This window comes from Arvicola amphibius, chromosome 6 (genome assembly GCF_903992535.2).
Source record: "Arvicola amphibius chromosome 6, mArvAmp1.2, whole genome shotgun sequence".
In the NCBI taxonomy this organism is placed as follows: domain Eukaryota; kingdom Metazoa; phylum Chordata; class Mammalia; order Rodentia; family Cricetidae; genus Arvicola; species Arvicola amphibius.
In genome coordinates, this window is record NC_052052.2 from 41,680,636 (window position 1) to 41,698,423 (window position 17,788).

At 37.8% G+C, this 17,788-nt stretch overlaps 1 protein-coding gene across 3 annotated transcripts in view; it reads right to left on the reverse strand.

The window, feature by feature from the left end:
* The window catches only part of Usp24 (ubiquitin specific peptidase 24), a 142,879-nt gene that overhangs the window by 69,085 nt on the left and 56,006 nt on the right, over positions 1-17,788 (reverse strand). For 2 of the 3 annotated variants that reach the window (XM_038333425.1, XM_038333424.1), the window contains exons 12-22: positions 17,089-17,192; positions 13,145-13,252; positions 12,904-12,999; positions 12,664-12,825; positions 12,411-12,458; positions 6,834-6,941; positions 5,820-5,969; positions 4,336-4,467; positions 3,448-3,559; positions 1,437-1,513; positions 156-296 (exon numbers count right to left, since the gene is read on the reverse strand). In XM_038333425.1, the coding sequence (XP_038189353.1) occupies positions 156-296; positions 1,437-1,513; positions 3,448-3,559; positions 4,336-4,467; positions 5,820-5,969; positions 6,834-6,941; positions 12,411-12,458; positions 12,664-12,825; positions 12,904-12,999; positions 13,145-13,252; positions 17,089-17,192 (1,238 nt within the window). The remainder of the gene's footprint in view (positions 1-155; positions 297-1,436; positions 1,514-3,447; positions 3,560-4,335; positions 4,468-5,819; positions 5,970-6,833; positions 6,942-12,410; positions 12,459-12,663; positions 12,826-12,903; positions 13,000-13,144; positions 13,253-17,088; positions 17,193-17,788) is intronic. The other variant, XM_038333426.1, reaches the window with a different exon arrangement.

A 17,788-nucleotide genomic window follows, 5' to 3' on the forward strand; every position in this document is an offset into this window, starting at 1 on the left:
AATTAAAATTACACTTTGGCATTTAATTGTAAACATTAATCAAGACAAAATATCAAAATAAGTCAAAATGTGATACAAGGACCACAACTTACCAATAACAAATACATAACTTTCACATTTTTGTGTCTGAGTAGCATTTTCCCTTGGATACTTACCTTCTTTAACCTAGGATTTAAATTAATGTAACTGTAGTTTATTATTAATTGAATAGCTTCATTAGCAATTTCTTCATCAGGTGATTCCATGGCTATTTTCCAAATGAAATCCATTCCTATCAATTCCAGCTTTTCTACATACTGTATAAAATTAAAAAATATATAAATTAAACAGTAGACTATTGTTAAAACACTTCTGGTAACTATTTTCTGTTACACCATTGAGTTTGAACCTCTGCTTAACAAAATAAAGATTCTTTATCAAAAACCACTACTGTAGTGGAACTCTCACATGAAAACCAACCAACCACAGAAACTACAGGCACCCTTCATGGCAATCAGATTAGGAGCAGAGATGTTTCTCTAGAAATTCCTAGCACAAAGCAGACAACTACCCAAAGAAGCTAGTCAATCAGAAACTGAAAAGTGAGACAGATATCATCTTTATGGACTTCAGTCAAAAGATACAAATCAACACTGAAGTGGCTACTAATTCTGGGAACTCAATGCAGTCCTTCCCAAAGCTTGGTTAGAAATAGAAGGATACTGCACTTTAAAGTATTATGTAAACATTCTGACCACCTTGGGTACAGGACCTAAACAACAGGGACTTAGAAAGATCAGTGCTTTCTTGTCTTAAAGACACATGTGAATATGAGGATTCTATATGTCCCATTTTTCTGCTTAATAGTCTGTTCAGTTCCCACATTTCCCCCTGCAATCCTTGCCAATGACAAGCTAGGATGAAGAGTTTGTCATTCTCAGGTACAACTGAATTGTTATGTAGAAGTCACTGGATTGCTGGGCAGTGGTGGCACACACCTTTAATCCCAGCACTTGGGAGGCAGAGGCAGGCGGATCTCTGTGAGTTCAAGGCCAGCCTGGTCTACAAGAGCTAGTTCCAGGACAGGCTCCAAAAGCTACAGGGAAACCTTGTCTTGAAAAACCAAAAAATAAATAAACTAATTAATTAAATGAACAAATAAATAAAGAAGTCGCTGGATAATTCCCCTGGAAATCCACCCGATAACTACAAGTTCAAGGCTACTCCTACATGAGAGAGGTGAAGAGTGAACAAACTTCCTAGGTGATAGCGTTGGGCATGCATCTACCAATGCCTTCAAAAGGGAGCCTCTGCCACTAATGTTTAAGTAGGCAGGGAAAAGGACCGTATTTAAACAAACATGTTTCTGTTTTCTGTCCATTAGAAGACAGGCTCCCCCCCCCTCTTTTCCCTCTGAATATTAAGCTATATCAAATAATTTAAAGTATGGTACATACCAATTGAGCTCCTTGTCTTTTCAATCGATGATCACAGAGATTCACATTTTCAAAAAAAGTCTTAAATAAGTTGAAACCTAAAATTATAGAATGACAATCAAATCCATCAACTCAGACACAAGATAAAAAGACTAAAGTGAATCAGAAGTGAAGGCTAAATGCTCCTGGCAATGGTTTCTTGAATAGGTTTCAAAAGTGCAGCGGCTGTGCATACTGTAGGCTGTGTGTGGTGCAGGTTGTGTGTGGTGCAGGCTGTGTGCAGACTGTGTGTAATGCAGGCTGTGTATGGTGCAGGCTGTGTGTGATGCAGGCTGTGTATGGTGCAGGCTGTGTGTGATGCAGGCTGTGTATGGTGCAGGCTGTGTGTAGTACAGGCTTTTGTGTGGTGTAGGCTACGTGTGGTACAGGCTTTTGGGTGGTGTAGACTGTGCGTGGTGCAGGTTGTATGTAGTGTAGGCTGTGTGTGATGCAGGCCTGCTGCAATCACACCTATTCAAGGTGCAGAAGTGTGAGGACTGCTTTAAGCCCAGAAGCTCCAGACCAGCCTGGGCAGCACAGCTCAATCTCATCTCAAAAAACCATAGGCACCTTTAAAAATGCACAAGCAAACCATACACCTTAATCGCAGCACCCAGGAGGTAGAGGCAGACCTCTGTGGGTTCAAGATCAGACTGGTTTACATAGCAAGTTCCATTATCAGCCAGGGATACATGATGAAACCCTGTCCTAAAAAAACCAGACAAACCAGAACAGTAACAAAAACCCACAAGCAGCAACAGAAAATACATGTAAACTAGACTTCATCAAAATTTGAAACTTTTGTGCTTCAAAGGACACCATCAAAAAAAGAAAAGAACACACAAAATAGGAATTTTGACAAACTATGTCTCTAAAGAGCTAATACCCAGAGCATATATAGAGCCTTTACATCACAATAGCCTAATCAAAATACAGTCAAAAGCACAACTAGACATTCTTCCAAAGAACCTATTCATATAGAAGAAAACCAATCTGAATAGATGCTCAGTATCATTAGTTATCAGGAAAAAGTAAGTCATAACTACAGGACATAACTCACTACCCATCAGGACATCTTTTAAAAGGGAGACAATAATTAGTATTGACAATATTGAAAATTGGAACCCTCATACACTGCTGGTGGGATTATAAAATGGTGTAACCCCTTTGCAAAAAGTTTGATAGATCCTACAGTTAGATTTCATGGCAATGTGACTCTAAAATTCATAACCAAAAGAAATAAAAACACAAAACTGCTACATGATCATGTCTCTCAGAGTGGTATAGCAATAAATGTTCATAGAATGATGGATGAACTAACAGAATAAGGGACAGCTCCGGTGAAATATTATACTCCTAAAGTGATCCATACAACAACCTGGAGTGCCTTGAAAACATTAAGCCTCAATTACAATCATAGAAAACAGCTACAGAAGATCTCAACTAGCATGCATACACACACACACACACACACACACACACACACACACCAAATATTCAGATTGGGCCAATCCAAAAAGGAAAAAGATTAGAGGCTGGGCAAGGGAAGGCTGGAGAGTGGTTGCCAATGAGTATGGGTACAAGGCTCCTTTTGGGGTGACAAAGTTTATATGTCAGAAAGCAGTCAAGGCCTCACGAGTGGGTGCAGACTAAAAGCTGCTGACTGTGTATTTACAAATGAGTTCTATAGCACAGGAAATGAATCTCAATAAAATAACTTAGCCAAAAGAAACAACTGAAAGGAAGGAAGCATTATGTACTTCGATATATTTTTACCTAATGAATCCTATTTATTAAGGAATACCAGAAAGATAATTTGGGAAATTAATCTATTAGGCTATATAACTTTAAAATTCAGTAAGGTACCATGTGGATATGTATGCAAAAATATTCCAAAACATTCAGCTGCTTCTGAGAAGTAGGATAAAGTTAAGAATAAAAGCTTCTACTCTAAAAAAAAAAATCTAAAACAAATAGCTGTAAGCTTTCTTACCATTCATAGTGATCTCATATGATTCCAGTTTCAGAATTTTCTCCTTGAAGAGCTGCTGCTGAACGTCACTCTCGAGATCGTGCTGCCCCTTGGTAAACCACTCAAAGCACATCTGTGGATCAAGACAGAATTGCCCTAAGGCCAACCACAACCCACTACAGACAAAACACATGGACATCTAGACAGTGAAGAGACTATTTTAACCCTTTCATCATCTCTGTAACTGCTAAAATGACACTCCACGCTGGAATGTCTGGACGCTGGAGCAATGGGGACAGTTGGCAGGTCTCTCCCCGTGACCACGCACTCACACTTTTCATGGGATCTCATACTCAAGTCTTCCCACCAGCATGCAATTAAGCCTTGCTGCATGCCAGGCACATTGCTAAGAACCGTCACAAACTCAGGCCTTTCAACATGCCTAGGAAGAAGTTATTACTATTCTGTAAAGTGAGAGCAAACTGAGACTCACTGTTAGTAACTGCAAATGTCACAATAAATGTTTCTATTCTGCTTTAGTTGCTCTTGACTCATGCTATCATTTCTGGGGACACAACATCATTTTTAAGAACGATCATTTTTAGTAGTGATTTAAAATTAGTTTCACAAACAAAATTAGTTTCACAGGAAATGAAAAGAACTAAATTATACCCATAATTCTTTATCGAAATTCATTTTGTAGACTTTAGTATTTGACCCAGAATTGAATCAAAATGATTAAAGAGCTCACATATTTACATCATGAATTTTTTTTAGGACATTTCTTCTAGTACTTACAGTTCCTACTCTGCCATTATTGTTCACGGAAACAATACAAACAGGATCCAAAACCTGGAAAGAAGACAAGACCCAGAGCAGAGTGCAGCATCTCAACACTGTCTTACACACCTCTCGATCTAACTCGCAGACATCCTGGCCAGTCACAAGGCACTCCCAGATTTCTTTGGCTCGGTTCCACCCGAGATACAGTGTAGCTTCTTGTAAGAAAAATGCCAAAAATTTCAGATGTGCCTCTAAATACTGAAGAAAAAAAAAAAGCAATAATGCAACCAGTTAACTCATTTGAGGCATTCATACCTATAAGGAACATCACAACAAAACTTGACAAAAAAGGCTTACATAGAACACTTCTCCTGTAATGTAAGATAAAGTAAATGTGGAAAATGGACTTAGCAGCCAATAGTACAATGCAGCAGAAGCAACCTCAAATTAATTACAAAGTCAGTTGATTTTATATGTAAATTCAATTTTGGTAATCTCCAAAGGATCCACCATGCTTACAAGTGGTGAATTAAGTTTTATTTCTGGCAGTTTTTTGCTGTTGCTTTGTTTTATATGAAACAAGGTCTCACTCTGAATTCCAGAATAGCATAGAATTCAAACTATAGCCCATGCCATGAGTTCACAAAAATCATACTGCCTCAGTCTGCAGCAGCAGTTCTCACCTGTGAGTCAGAGCCCCTTGGGGGTGCCGAATGACCCTTTCATAGAGTTCACACATCAAATACCCTGCATAGCAGATTATTTACATTATGATTCATAAAAGCAGCAAAACTGCAGTTATGAAGTAGCAACAAAATAATTTTATGGTTGGGGGTGACCACAACATATGAGGAACTGTATTAAAGGACTGCATCATTAGGAAAGTAGAGAGCCACTGGTCTGAGGATTCTTGGATTACAGGTGTGAGGCACCGCACCCAGTTTTTAAAACACCATTAGCAATCAATTGATTTGAAAAAAATGCATGATCTACACAGTTAGCAATTGTTGCTAACAATATTACTTTTCTGAACTTCAATTTGAAATTATAGCTAAGTACTGGAAAGATGGCATGGTGGTTAAGAGTAATTATTGCTCTTGCAGAGGACCTGAGTTCAATTCACAGCACCAACATGGTGGTTCACAACTATCTGTTACTCCGGTTCCAGGGAATTTGATACCTTCTTCTGACCTCTGTGAACACCAGGCCCATATGTGGTACACACACACACACACACACATACACACACACACACACACACACACACACGCGCAAAACAACAAAACAACAAATTAGTAAATCTAATGGGAAAAAAAAGGAAGAAAAAAAAATACAATTATAGTTAAGATTCAAAAGTGCTCCCTCAGGCAGACGGATCTCTGTGAGTTCGAGGCCAGCCTGGTCTACAAGAGCGAGTTCCAGGACAGGCTCCAAAGCCACAGAGAGAAACTCTGTCTCGAAAAACCAAAAAAAAAAAAGTGTTCCCTCATTACAAAGGTAGTTCACAGTACCCTTTTACAGTTGTACCCAACAAATATTTACTTTACAACTCAAATAGAAAAGTTAAATGAATGTTGAAAACCATGAAACAAAAACACAGTGCCTGATACCTCCCGGTAAGTGTAGCGGCCATCCACCAGTGTCAAGCCAGTTAAGCCTCCAGGCCCAGCCACAGCTGCTGCAAGTCGATGACAAGCTAGTAAACTTCCTGTTACCAATTTGACTATTTCAAAATTCTTCTTCAGGTCTTGAATAATGCTCTTAACAAAAACAACAAAAGTGAAAAGTGGCGTGAGACTCTACAGTCATTTGGCTGGTTTACTACAGCTTCTATTTTAGGAGGTGCTCCAGATGAAAGAGACAGCATGGAGGAGACTTTGGATGACAGTTAACACAGTCTGGTATTTTATTCAAAATTGATTTCTTACTACTCCTATTAATAAGTGCCCTCCTCCCAGGGAACTAAATCATTGCTATTACTTTTAAAGAGAAATGAACACTGGAACAGAGTATTGCATGTTGTGGGAACGCCTTCAGTCAATAACCTTTAAGATACTGACCCACTATGGACGCGGTCTCATGTACTATAAGTTCAGGCGAAAAGCCAACCTGGCCCTCTTTTCTCCTGGATTCTGTCCCAGTTCCCAGTGAACACAGAGGACTGTGGATTGCTACCCTTACTATGGGTTTAGCCCAAATAAATAAACCCTTCTTACACTCCATTCTGGACTACTGTGGAACTCTTTGGTATCACCACTACAATTGCACTTTGTGAGGTTTCCTGGATCTTATCCCCAAATCTGTGACATCGAGAAAGCTCTACATAGCTCTTAAACAAAGTAATCCTTTTGGAATAATCCAGAGTTTTTTCAAATCTTATAGTTACTTTTTTAAAAAGTTGGCCTAGTTATATTTATAAATTAAGCAATCAAAAAGAAAAATGTCCTCAGACATGAAGGTAGAGTGATTTAAATTCAAGAGTTCCAAATGATAAGAATCAATGACATCAATAAACATAAGCCAGTGAGCTATTATCAACGCAATAACCTTAGCCAGGCTTGCCCATTACTACAATGACTACAAAAGATGATGCATGGAAGAATCAAAAGTAAGTCTGCTCCTACCTTGTCTTGCTTTTGATAGGTCTGTTTTATAAATGAGCGAGTGATTTCATGGAGCTGGCGCAAAGCTGGTACCACCCATACAAACTGCGGATTATTAAGTTGAGATGACTAGAGTTAAAAAGAAGTTACATTAATTAAGTTTAGAAGTAAATGGCAGTCATTTATTAGCTATAAAAAATTTCCAAGTCAATTATTTCATTGTTACACATTCTACAATTTTCCTTTTCATGTTACTTATTTTTAGCTTATCTCCATGCAATCATAATTCAGTCTTCAACTTCTTATTCTGCATGCAATTTCCTAAGGCCAAGAACTGCAAACAGGAGTGGATGTGAAATGACAGTAAATGTACAGGGGACATCAGCAAAATACAGACGGCAAGGGATTAGCCACTTCAGAGGATAGATAAGTAGCACAGAGCTGCTAAGACATGTTGACTCCATAAAGTAAACTGACAGCAAAGCTTAACACTCAACTAGCCAGCAAGGAAAACAGACTAAGAATGCCTTTCTTTAATTATGTGATTAAGATATCAGTGATCTGATCAAGATACTGACAATGATTATATTTCTATTTAAGATAATTTCATAAAAGGTAATTCTGTTTAATTATTAAGGGGCTTCGGTAGAGCTCAGAGGCAGAGCATGAGTTTAGCATGTGTGAAGTCCTGGGTTCAATTCCTAGTACTTCCCTTCCTCCACCCAACCCCATTACTATTTTTATTAACTATTATGGACATTTTACTCAGACTACACTTTAAATATATTATTTCTGAAACTGGTATGACAATCAGATTTTTGTGTTGCAGATCAAAGAAACCTGACATGCATGCAATTCTCCTTAAAGAGAATTGGCCTTTAATCAATAGCATCTTTGGAACTATAAAATTTCATTAAAAAATTGGTATCAGATTAAGTGCTATTAATCAACTGATTATTAGCCAAAACATCAACTAAAGCCTTAGTACTTATTTGAAAGGCTGATTTTTTTTGTTTTAAGTAGTTTTATCAAATTTTTCTGCAAAATGAAGATCCTAATTGATAGAACAGTATTGAAGTCTTTTAAAGAAACACATCTACTACTATAGGTTACTGTGTGCAAGTTACTGCCAAACAATACTTTTTCCTCATCTTAAATACAAGAGCCAAATAAGCCAATAATTACGAAATACCATATTTCCTGGATTCTAAGACACATTTCTATGACCTTTAACATTTCTCAAATTGATACTACTCAAGAGACACTTACCAGCCACTAAGCATTAAGTGTAAGCTTTTTAACTGTCCATATCTTTTATATACAAACTTACCTAGACACAAAAGGCTATCTGAATTAAGCTGCTATTTATTATACGTACTACCAAACAAGGATGGCCTTTAAGTCTCAATTTGGGCTACTAATTTTCTGTTTAAATGTTATCAGAAACATTTTATCAGCACTAACTAGCCTGTTGTGACTCAAAACAATTCAAATATTTTCAGTGACTCAAAACAATTCAAATATTTTCAAAGCCAGAGCTGGCATGCAGATTCTTCCTTTGCACAGGGTTCTGTCACTCATGCTGGGGCCTCTCTGCCTTAAGTTGCACTCTAATTTACAAGAAGCTGCTCGACCTGTAAAAAGTTACTTTCTGAAAGAAGAAGAGTACACAAACTCCACATGCTTCAGTATGCTGAAGGATTGCTGGGATTTAACATACTTGCCTACATGTGCAAGGCCCAGACACAATTCCTAGTAGCCCCAGTACCAAAGATTTGAGTGGTCCAAAACACTACTACAAATAATGATTATTAGTGTTTTAAGATAAAATCACACATAATTGATAAAAAACAAAACAAATACACGTTTACATTTAGTCTCTGGCTATGAGTCTGAACAATAGCCAATAAATGTAAAACAACCTTTTTTTCTTTTCTTGGGATGGGGGCAGAGTCTCAAGGTACCATGTTTAGCCACTAACTAATTACCTAGTTGAAGGTGATGGATGATATTAAATGTCTGATTCTCTTGCCTCCATTTCTTGAGTGCTAGGATTACAGGCATGTGTCACCACACTTGGCTTGTGGGGTGCTAGGAATGCAACCCTGGACCTTGTCCATGCTAAGTAAGCAATGTACTAACTGAGCTAAATTTCAGTACCAAAAGGTAGTTTCTGTTCTTCTCTACAAATTTAGTGTCTCTGTAATGCAGGCTGCAGTCTCTGGCATCTTCAAATCATAGAAATAAGGTATATATATATGTCCTTATTTATATATGTATATATATACCTTATTTCTATGATATATATATATATATATATGCCAAATAGTTCTAAAATTAGCCAGAATATTTTTTTGCTAAAACAAGATTGTAAAACACAATGATGAAAATTGTGAGGCTTTATTTCGAACTGATCTTCCAAAAGGATTACAGAAGGAAAAAAGGGTTTATATATGCACCACGCACGCGCACACACACACACTTTAGCAATAAGTAGATACATTAAAAAGTAGCATTATGACTAATTAGGTAAATTATGGCTAAAGCAATTATACTTTAAATGTTACTCTTTATACAATAAAATTAAAAGAAAAACATATAAATTGGAATTTAAGATTCACTGCTGATACAGTCTCTCTGAAGGTTAGCAACCAGGAAAAAAATGTTAATCACTATTATCTATGGTATATTATAAAGTTATAAGAAAAATTGAAAATTACTCTCCTGATTGCTAAAGATGGTTGAAAATAACTAAATATATTTGATAATTTCACTGAATTTAGTGTATTGTCCAAATTAGAGTGATGTTAGAGGAAGCTACAAATCCCAACTTGGATGTCTACAAACCTAGGTTCTCTTCATTTTCATGAAACTCATCACACGGTCACTTCCTCAACAGGCAGGCACTGTGTTCAGACACTTCACTAGGACAGCCACTCACTCCTCCCATGTGAACATGTTTCTACGCAGTATCTTAGGAGATATAAAACTAAGCCCATGCCATTTCTCTGCTTTTACCCTCTGAAGACCTAAAGAAACCACTCATATTCTTTGAGTCCTCTCTTCTTGGGGCTGAACAGCACCCACTTTTTATGTTTTGCTTTTTCAGCTTTAGATTTTTATTTAGAAACAACGTAAAGTTTTATATGCAGGAAAAAAGTCTTTAAGAAGACTTTTCTCCTCACTAACCACACCACTGTGAGATTATTTGTACCGAGGACATCTTGCTAGCTTTATTATGTTTCAGCAAACAGAGACAACTCACTAATATAAGGTCGATTGTTCTCAATCCAAAAATCTGAATTCTAAAATTGAAAGCTTTTTTGAGTGTTAATATTATGTTCAAAACTTTTCTTATTTTTAATTTGGGATGCTCAACCAGTAAAGTTTATGTAAATACTCTAAAATCCAAAAGGCTCCGAAATTGGAAATACCATAGGTCCCAAGTGTTTCAGAGAAGGGATATTCAACCTGGTTAAGAACAGCTTTATGTGTCTTCAGACAGTGCAGGGGAGGAAGAGGAAGAAAACTATATTTACCAGAAGCCTGCCAGGTGCTGTTAGGAGATCAAAAGATAGCCTATGGAATATGCAAACACCACTACTGGAGTAAACATAATTTTTTTTGGTTTAGTAATTATTTTTTGGATGAGAACATTTAAAATTTTTAACTGAAGGAAATAAGAAGTGAAATAAGAGACAAAGGGTTGGGGGTGGACAGTGGAGGGTATAAAAGAAGCAAAGGAAAGAGGACCAAAGGGGAGCTGAGGGTACCTTGGCAGAATCTACAGAAATAAAGGCCAGAATTTCTGAACAGGACAGTGGAATTTGGGAACTTGGAGTGTCAAAAGCAGCAGGAAGGGGAATCAGTTGGGGAGAAGAGGTTGCTGAGGGCAGGAGGGGAGTAAGAAGAGGTGGGTGAGCTTGTCTTACCCTTCGCTTAGTTTCTGTGTAGCCTGGCAGGGAGACATAATCCCCAGTCAGCCCACCTTGCTGCCTGGCAGGAAAGGGCATAGCATAGAAAAACACCTTTAGTGGCAGTAAATACTTCACTCCCCTGCCAGGGGGCTTTAATCTTCCCACTGCCCCCCTTTAGCAATGTGTACTTTGAGTATCTGTGAATGACTTAGCCAACTGGCAAGGGCTACATAAAATGCAAGCTATTGTTACTTGGAAAGAGCAACAGTGCACTAGGATTTCCTTTCTGAGAGCAGTGGGGGAAGGGGAGGTAAAAAGGAAGAATATTCCTTTTGAATCTGCAAAATGACCAGTAGTTCCCTTTTTGCTGTTGTTTTACTATAAAGCAACAGACATGAATGAAGTGACTGCAAAGAGAAGCAATAAAGACACAATGATGCAGCTGCCTAGGAGAGCTAGGTGATGCTTAGCTGTGACAAGGGAGGAACAAAGGTCCAAAGGAGTCTCTGGATTTAAAAGCTATTTCCCTGGAGAAAGGGAGATATCCCTTCAGCTTCAACCTGCATAAAGAAAAAAAAAGTCTGTTGCCTATAAGAAAAGAGCATTTTTCTAGAGTCTCCTTTTCTTTTACTGATACTATCGAAGGATATACATTTTAATAACTCAGTGAAAATCATTCAATCATAAGAAGAGAGACTGCTAAATTGTCTGAGTCACTGTGCTGAGGGAACTGGAAAATTTTCAATTCCATCTGAGTCGGAAGCAAGCAAGGTTGCTGAATTAAACATTCGTCATTCCTTTTAACCCCAGCATTACTAGCTCCAGCTTGTGAATGCTTTTGAAAATCACTAAAGCTAGATCGTATGCAGAAAATTCTGCTAATCAAATTTCAGTGTTAGAAATATGAAACACCATATTCTTATACCCCCACCTAAACTTTCTAGCCAGATAAACTAAAGTGCATAAAAGCTCAGTAAATTGTCAAAGCTTCTTAGCAAGAGCTATGTGTCTGTGGATACACAGATGAAAGCCAGCAGTGTCCCAGCTCCTTTGAAGAATCACCAATGGAAACCACGGAACAGTTTGGCTGATGAAATACTAACCCTCTATCTATTTTTACCAGAAACATTTATATGTTATTAATATGAAACTCCAAAACCAAAATCCTTCCTATCACTGACTGGGCTTTAAGTCTGGGCTACCTGGAGAGCTGCCCGTGGCTCGGGTCATGGATGCCACGAGAAGAAAAGCATGTGCACACATAGGTGCACCAAATACTTAAAATCTCCTGTATGCTAGCATCACATGCACCTTCCCCTTCTTTTTCATCCACAAATATTTATCTTTCCCTTAGGAGAGAAAAGTGAGGACAGATTTATTTAGAATTTAATTACTTTAAAAATTGTATATATACTTTAGATCTAACGTAAAAGGAAAATAAAGCTGAAAGTTATACAATTTCATAAAAGTTCTAAAAATTACCTTTTCAATGGAATTTTAATTTTTTTCCTTTTAAGGGTAAACAGATACCAACTCCCAAATAAATCATATCTCATAAAGATCACATTTATATACTAATATCAGTCTAATAAGCCCTAAAATATTTAAAAGTATGATGCAATTTATTAAAGGTAATTTTAAAATTAGAATACCTTAGCTGATTCCATATGGAAATACTTACCTTGAATCCATCTTTCTTGTTTTTTTCCAAACCTGACCATTCTCCAGGCTGAAAATTCATTTTAAGAGAAATATTAAGTGACTTGATAACAAAACAAAACCTAAGCTCCCACATTTGGACTCTAAGGTAACAGCTTCCAAACAGGACATTTCTCTTAGTTTACGTAATGGGGAAAGAAACTTTCTTGGCTCTAATCACTCAGACAATATTATTATTGCTCTGACAACAAAATTTGAGCAAAACTAGAACCAACCCTTTTAATGTCTTCTATGCACTTAATGATGTAGCTCCTCTTGATTGCTTCCTTCACTGCGTAGGCATCACTAAGGATTGTCAGGTGCTCCTCCAAGGCTTGCTGAATAAGGCTACTGGGCAAGGTTGGAAGGTGAGCCAGTTCCCAGAGCACGTCTAACACCTGCAATAGCACCATTATGATGAGCCATCTCATATGCATAGACAGCTGTAGCTAGTAAATTCCATTTGATTTTCCTGCCTTTCCAGAAGTAGCCTCAAATCGAGCTTCACGGCCAATCCGCCCAATCAGACTCAACAGTTTCTGTCTTACTCGGTCACTCTCGCTCTCCCAGCTCTGCACAAAAGAACAGACAAGACACAGGGTGAAGTTAGTAAACACTTTCGAATTTGAGCGGGGGTAGGGGGAGGCTAATAAGGTAAGAAAAGAAAAGCACATTTAAACAAAGCTGTTGGGGGATGGGCTAGAGTTTAAATCTTACCTTTTGAATGAGAACAAACAAATGATTAAGCTGATCTGCATTAAACTTCACAGCTGCCGCAGCAATAATAGTATGAATGTTCTCAATTACCGTAGATGACTGTCCTGACTAGAAGAAAGTGGACATCAGGAGCAAGTTAAGTTCTGGGACTTGGCAAAACCTAAGTCTTCTTCCTGACAATCTATACAAGCGACACGCACCAAAAATTAATTAGACTCTAATCTCATCAGCATTCACTTCCATAATAACACTGGCAGGGTTACAGGAAGCAACTATTACTAATGTTTATCAGCATTTCAACTTTCAGTAGTATTATCTTCTACATGTAAAAAAGCACAAGAATCACGATCTGACATTTACTTTAGGAAGAGAATAAAGTATTTTCAACAAAAAAATTATATTGAATTATTGTGAACTGATAAATTACAAGGCAAATACATTTTCAGTGTTTTTACAGATGGTGATCACAGTTGAGAGTATTATCGGCCCCATATTAAATGTTGATTCTAAATTCTTTGTGACTTCAACTGATACTTAAAAATCTTTCCTTCCTTCCTTCCTTCCTTCCTTCCTTCTTTTTTCCTTTTCGAGACAGGGTTTCTCTATAGCTTTGGTGCCTGTCCTGGAACTAGCTCTTGTAGACCAGACTGGCCTCGAACTCCCAGAGATCCGCCTGCCTCTGCCTCCTGAGTGCTGGGATTAAAGGTGTGTGCCACCACTGCCCAGCTTACTTATTGATCTTATGGGCAGTAAGTATCTGCAGAGAGCTGTAGACCCTACTGTAGATGACTGACACTCACTTTATAATCTCAGTCATAAGACAGTCATGCCTCCGTGTTTATCTTGTTTGGAAAGAAACTTGAAAAGCAGGGGAGTCTTTGTAGATGCAGTTAATTTCCCCCATATCCACTAAGCATATACAGTTGTACATCAAATGTAGGATTACATGAATACACACATACATACACATACCCCAATCTTCAACCTCATGTGGGTTCAAAATGTATACTCAGAAAACAACATTATATGAGGGTATTCAGTCAAAGCCAAGATATGGAAAGTAAAGTCTAGAGACCTAGGACAGCTTTTCTTTATTCCCTAACTGTGGGTCTGCTCTGTAATGCTGGGGAAGGAATCAGTGAACTGTATTCCAACAGTTCTCTGCCAGTTAGCTTCCTATAATACTGTCAGTGAGGGGCAGTACTGGGAGAGGGTCAGGCTCAGAGAATGGAGGCTTGGCTCCAGGTGAGGCAGCAAGTGTTCTGGCAGTGCGAGCTGGAGAGGCACTTTCCAGCTTCAGCACCTGTACTCAAAGTGCCTCTCCTTGGGCCTGATGCTCCTTTCTATCTATTCCCCCTAGCATTCTTCCACCTTAGCAACACCATTTTTGTTCTTATTTTTTTGTTTAAAATTTTAAAAAATTGTTTATATTATGTGTATGGGTGTTTTGTCTGTATATATTCATGTATGTCTGTATTCCATGTGTATACTTACTTTGTAAATAATTCCCCAGGGCAAATTCCATGTGACTGAAGGCCTAGCAATTTGTTTCTGACCAGATTTTGACTAATACAGATTAAATAGACACAGTTAAGAAAAGCGCCAGATTTCACTCTGGTTTAGCAATTAGGTGAGACACATGCTGCACTGCTTGGTCTGAATTAGAGGAATGATTCATAGTCAGCAATGTACAAATGTAATTAGAGCCACCGGAGTGGATGAAACTGAGCAGTGAAAGCTCTTGAGTGAGAAAAGAGCAAAAGATTAAGGTTTGAGGAGGGGGAAAAAGCAAAGTAGAAAAAATAATTTAATGGAAAATTTCAGAAGGAATACTAGCTGTGCATGATAAAACACATCTATAATCCCAACAAACAGGAAAGTAAGAGGATTGCAATTTCAAGTCCAGCATGGACTATATAGTGAGATCTTGTCTTTAGGGGGGGGAAAAAAAAAAGGCAGCCAGAATATGGGAAAGCAAACAAAAAAGGAAGGGCATGTTGGGGTTTGCCATACATGAGAGTCCTAGTAAGCAAGAATCTAAAACCCTGCTGCTAATATCATTCTCATTTATCAGACTAACAGGAAAAATTATTAATGAACATTAACAATAGAAGGGAAAATAACTGGGTAGATAAACAGAAGATGCATACCAATTCTTAGCTCTGTACTAGCTGATATACAGCTTTTGGGAAGATTCTGACATTTTTTTTTAACTGAAGAAATAAGACTAGTCTAAAGTCTGAAATGTCTTGTGAATATGACATTCACTTTTTTTTATTTTGTTGATATTTATTGAGCTCTAGATTTTTCTCTGCTCCCCTCCCTGTCTCTCCCTTCCCTCCTTTCCCTCTTCGATCCTCCCTCAAGGTCCCCATGCTCCCAGTTTACTCAGGAGATCTTGTCTTTTTCTACTTTCTACTTCCCATGTAGATTATATCTATGTAAGTCTCTCTTAATGTCTGCATTGTTGTCTAAATTCTCTAGGATTGTGGTTTGTAAACTGGCTTTATGTGCTTTATGTTTAAAAACCACTTATGAGTGAGTACATGTGATAATTGTCTTTCTGTGTCTGGTACCTCACTCAAAATAATGTTTTCTAGCTACATCCATTTTCCTGCAAAATTCAAGCTGTCGTCATTTTTTTCTGCTGTGTAGTACTCCACTGTATAAATGTACCACATTTTTCTTATCCATTCTTCGATTGAGGGGGCATTTAGGTTGTTTCCAGGTTCTGGCTATGACAAACAAAGCTGCTATGAACATAGTTGAGCACATGTCCTTGTGGCACGATTGAGCATTCTTTGGATATATACCCAAAAGTGGTATTACTGGGTCTTGAGATAAATTCTTTCCTCATTTTCTGAGAAATCGCCACACTGACGTCCAAAGGGGTTGTACCAGCTTACATTCCCACCAGCAATGCAGAAGTGTTCCCCTTTCCCCACAACCTCTCCAGCATAAACTGTCATCAGTGTTTTTGATTTTGGCCATTCTTACAGGTGTAAGATGGAATCTCAGAGTTGTTTTGATTTGCATTTCTCTGATGACTAAGGATGTTGAACATTTCCTTAAGTGTCTTTCAGTCATTTTAGATTTCTCTGTTGAGAGTTCTCTGTTTAGGTCTATACTCCATTTTTTTTTTTATTGGATTATATGATCTTTTGGTGTCCAATTTCTTGAGTTCTTTGTATATTTTGGAGATCAGACCTCTGTCCGATGTGGGGTTAGTGAAGATCTTTTCCCATTCTGTAGGCTGTCGTTTTGTCTTGTTGACCGTGTCCTTTGCTTTAAGAAGCTTTTCAGTTTCAGGAGGTTCCATTTCTTAATTGTTTCTCTCAGTGTCTGTGCTGCTGGGGTTATATTTAGGAAGTGATTCCCTGTGCCAATGCGTTCAAGTGTACTTCCCACTTTCTCTTCTATAAGGTTCAGTGTGGCTGGCTTTATGTTGAGGTCTTTGATCCATTTGGACTTGAGTTTTGTGCATGGTGATAGATATGGGTCTATTTTCATTTTTCTACATGTTGATATCCAGTTATGCCAGCACCATTTGTTCAATACGCTTTTTTTTTTCTATTTGATATTTTTTGCTTCTTTATCAAATATCAGGTGTTCAAAGATGTGTGGCTTGATATCTGGGTCTTCAATTCGGTTCTACTGGTCCTCCTGTCTGTTCTTATGTCAGACATTCACTTTATATATGTAATTTATTTTTTCTAGAACTGAGGGTGGAACTTAGGACACTGTATTTGCTAGGCAAGTACCCTATCACTGAACTAAATCCGCTAAATCCTCAACTACTTATATATATATAATTTCAATAAGCCGTAAACCAGATTAGTTAAAACCAGATGAGGTTCAATTTCCTAGACTCCTCACCACCCTACGCCCTTTCCTATGGTTAAGAACTTATCAGAAAAAGGCAAAGATAATTCTTCTCAACTTACTTGTATTTTCCAGATTTTAGTGAGTTCATCCAATGACAATTTACTGCCCAAGAGTTCAATAATTCCCTTTATGCGATCACAGTATTGTGCTTGGTCTATGTTGCCTAATGTAGGAAACAGAGGGGAAACCAGATACGGTGAATAATGACTCTATGACTCTATTAATTCAAAGCAGTAATAATTTCCTAAGATTATCTAAAGGCTAATAAAAAGAAACAAAATTTTTGTTCCTTTTAAAATTAAAAAAAATTTACACATCTCTGGGGGCCCAAAAAGTGAGCTTATTCCATCTTTGTCTGAAGCTTGCTCAAAGTTGTTGAGAACTATGGCTTCACACCCTGACCTAAGATGTGGTTACTTGGTGTTTTGGACATTAAGATGGCCTAGATAGGTAGATCCATTCCACCCTGACCTATGGTCAGAGAATTCAAGTACTTCTGTTCCTTCCTTTGAAATAGGATGTTTGACCTTGGAAGTGGCTGCCTTCGGGATACTTGGTCTAGGGTGGATTCACTGTCTAAACAACAGAATGCTTTTCTCAAGAAATTATGACTTGCTATTTCAAGTACTGGTGCAAGTGACTGTTCTGGTTGCCTTTTGTATTATGTTAAAGCAGCTTTTACCTTCTTCCCCCTTTTGTATTGAAGAATAAAAGTATATGGAAAATTAAAGATGGGCGAACTCAGAACTCAGTAAGCAG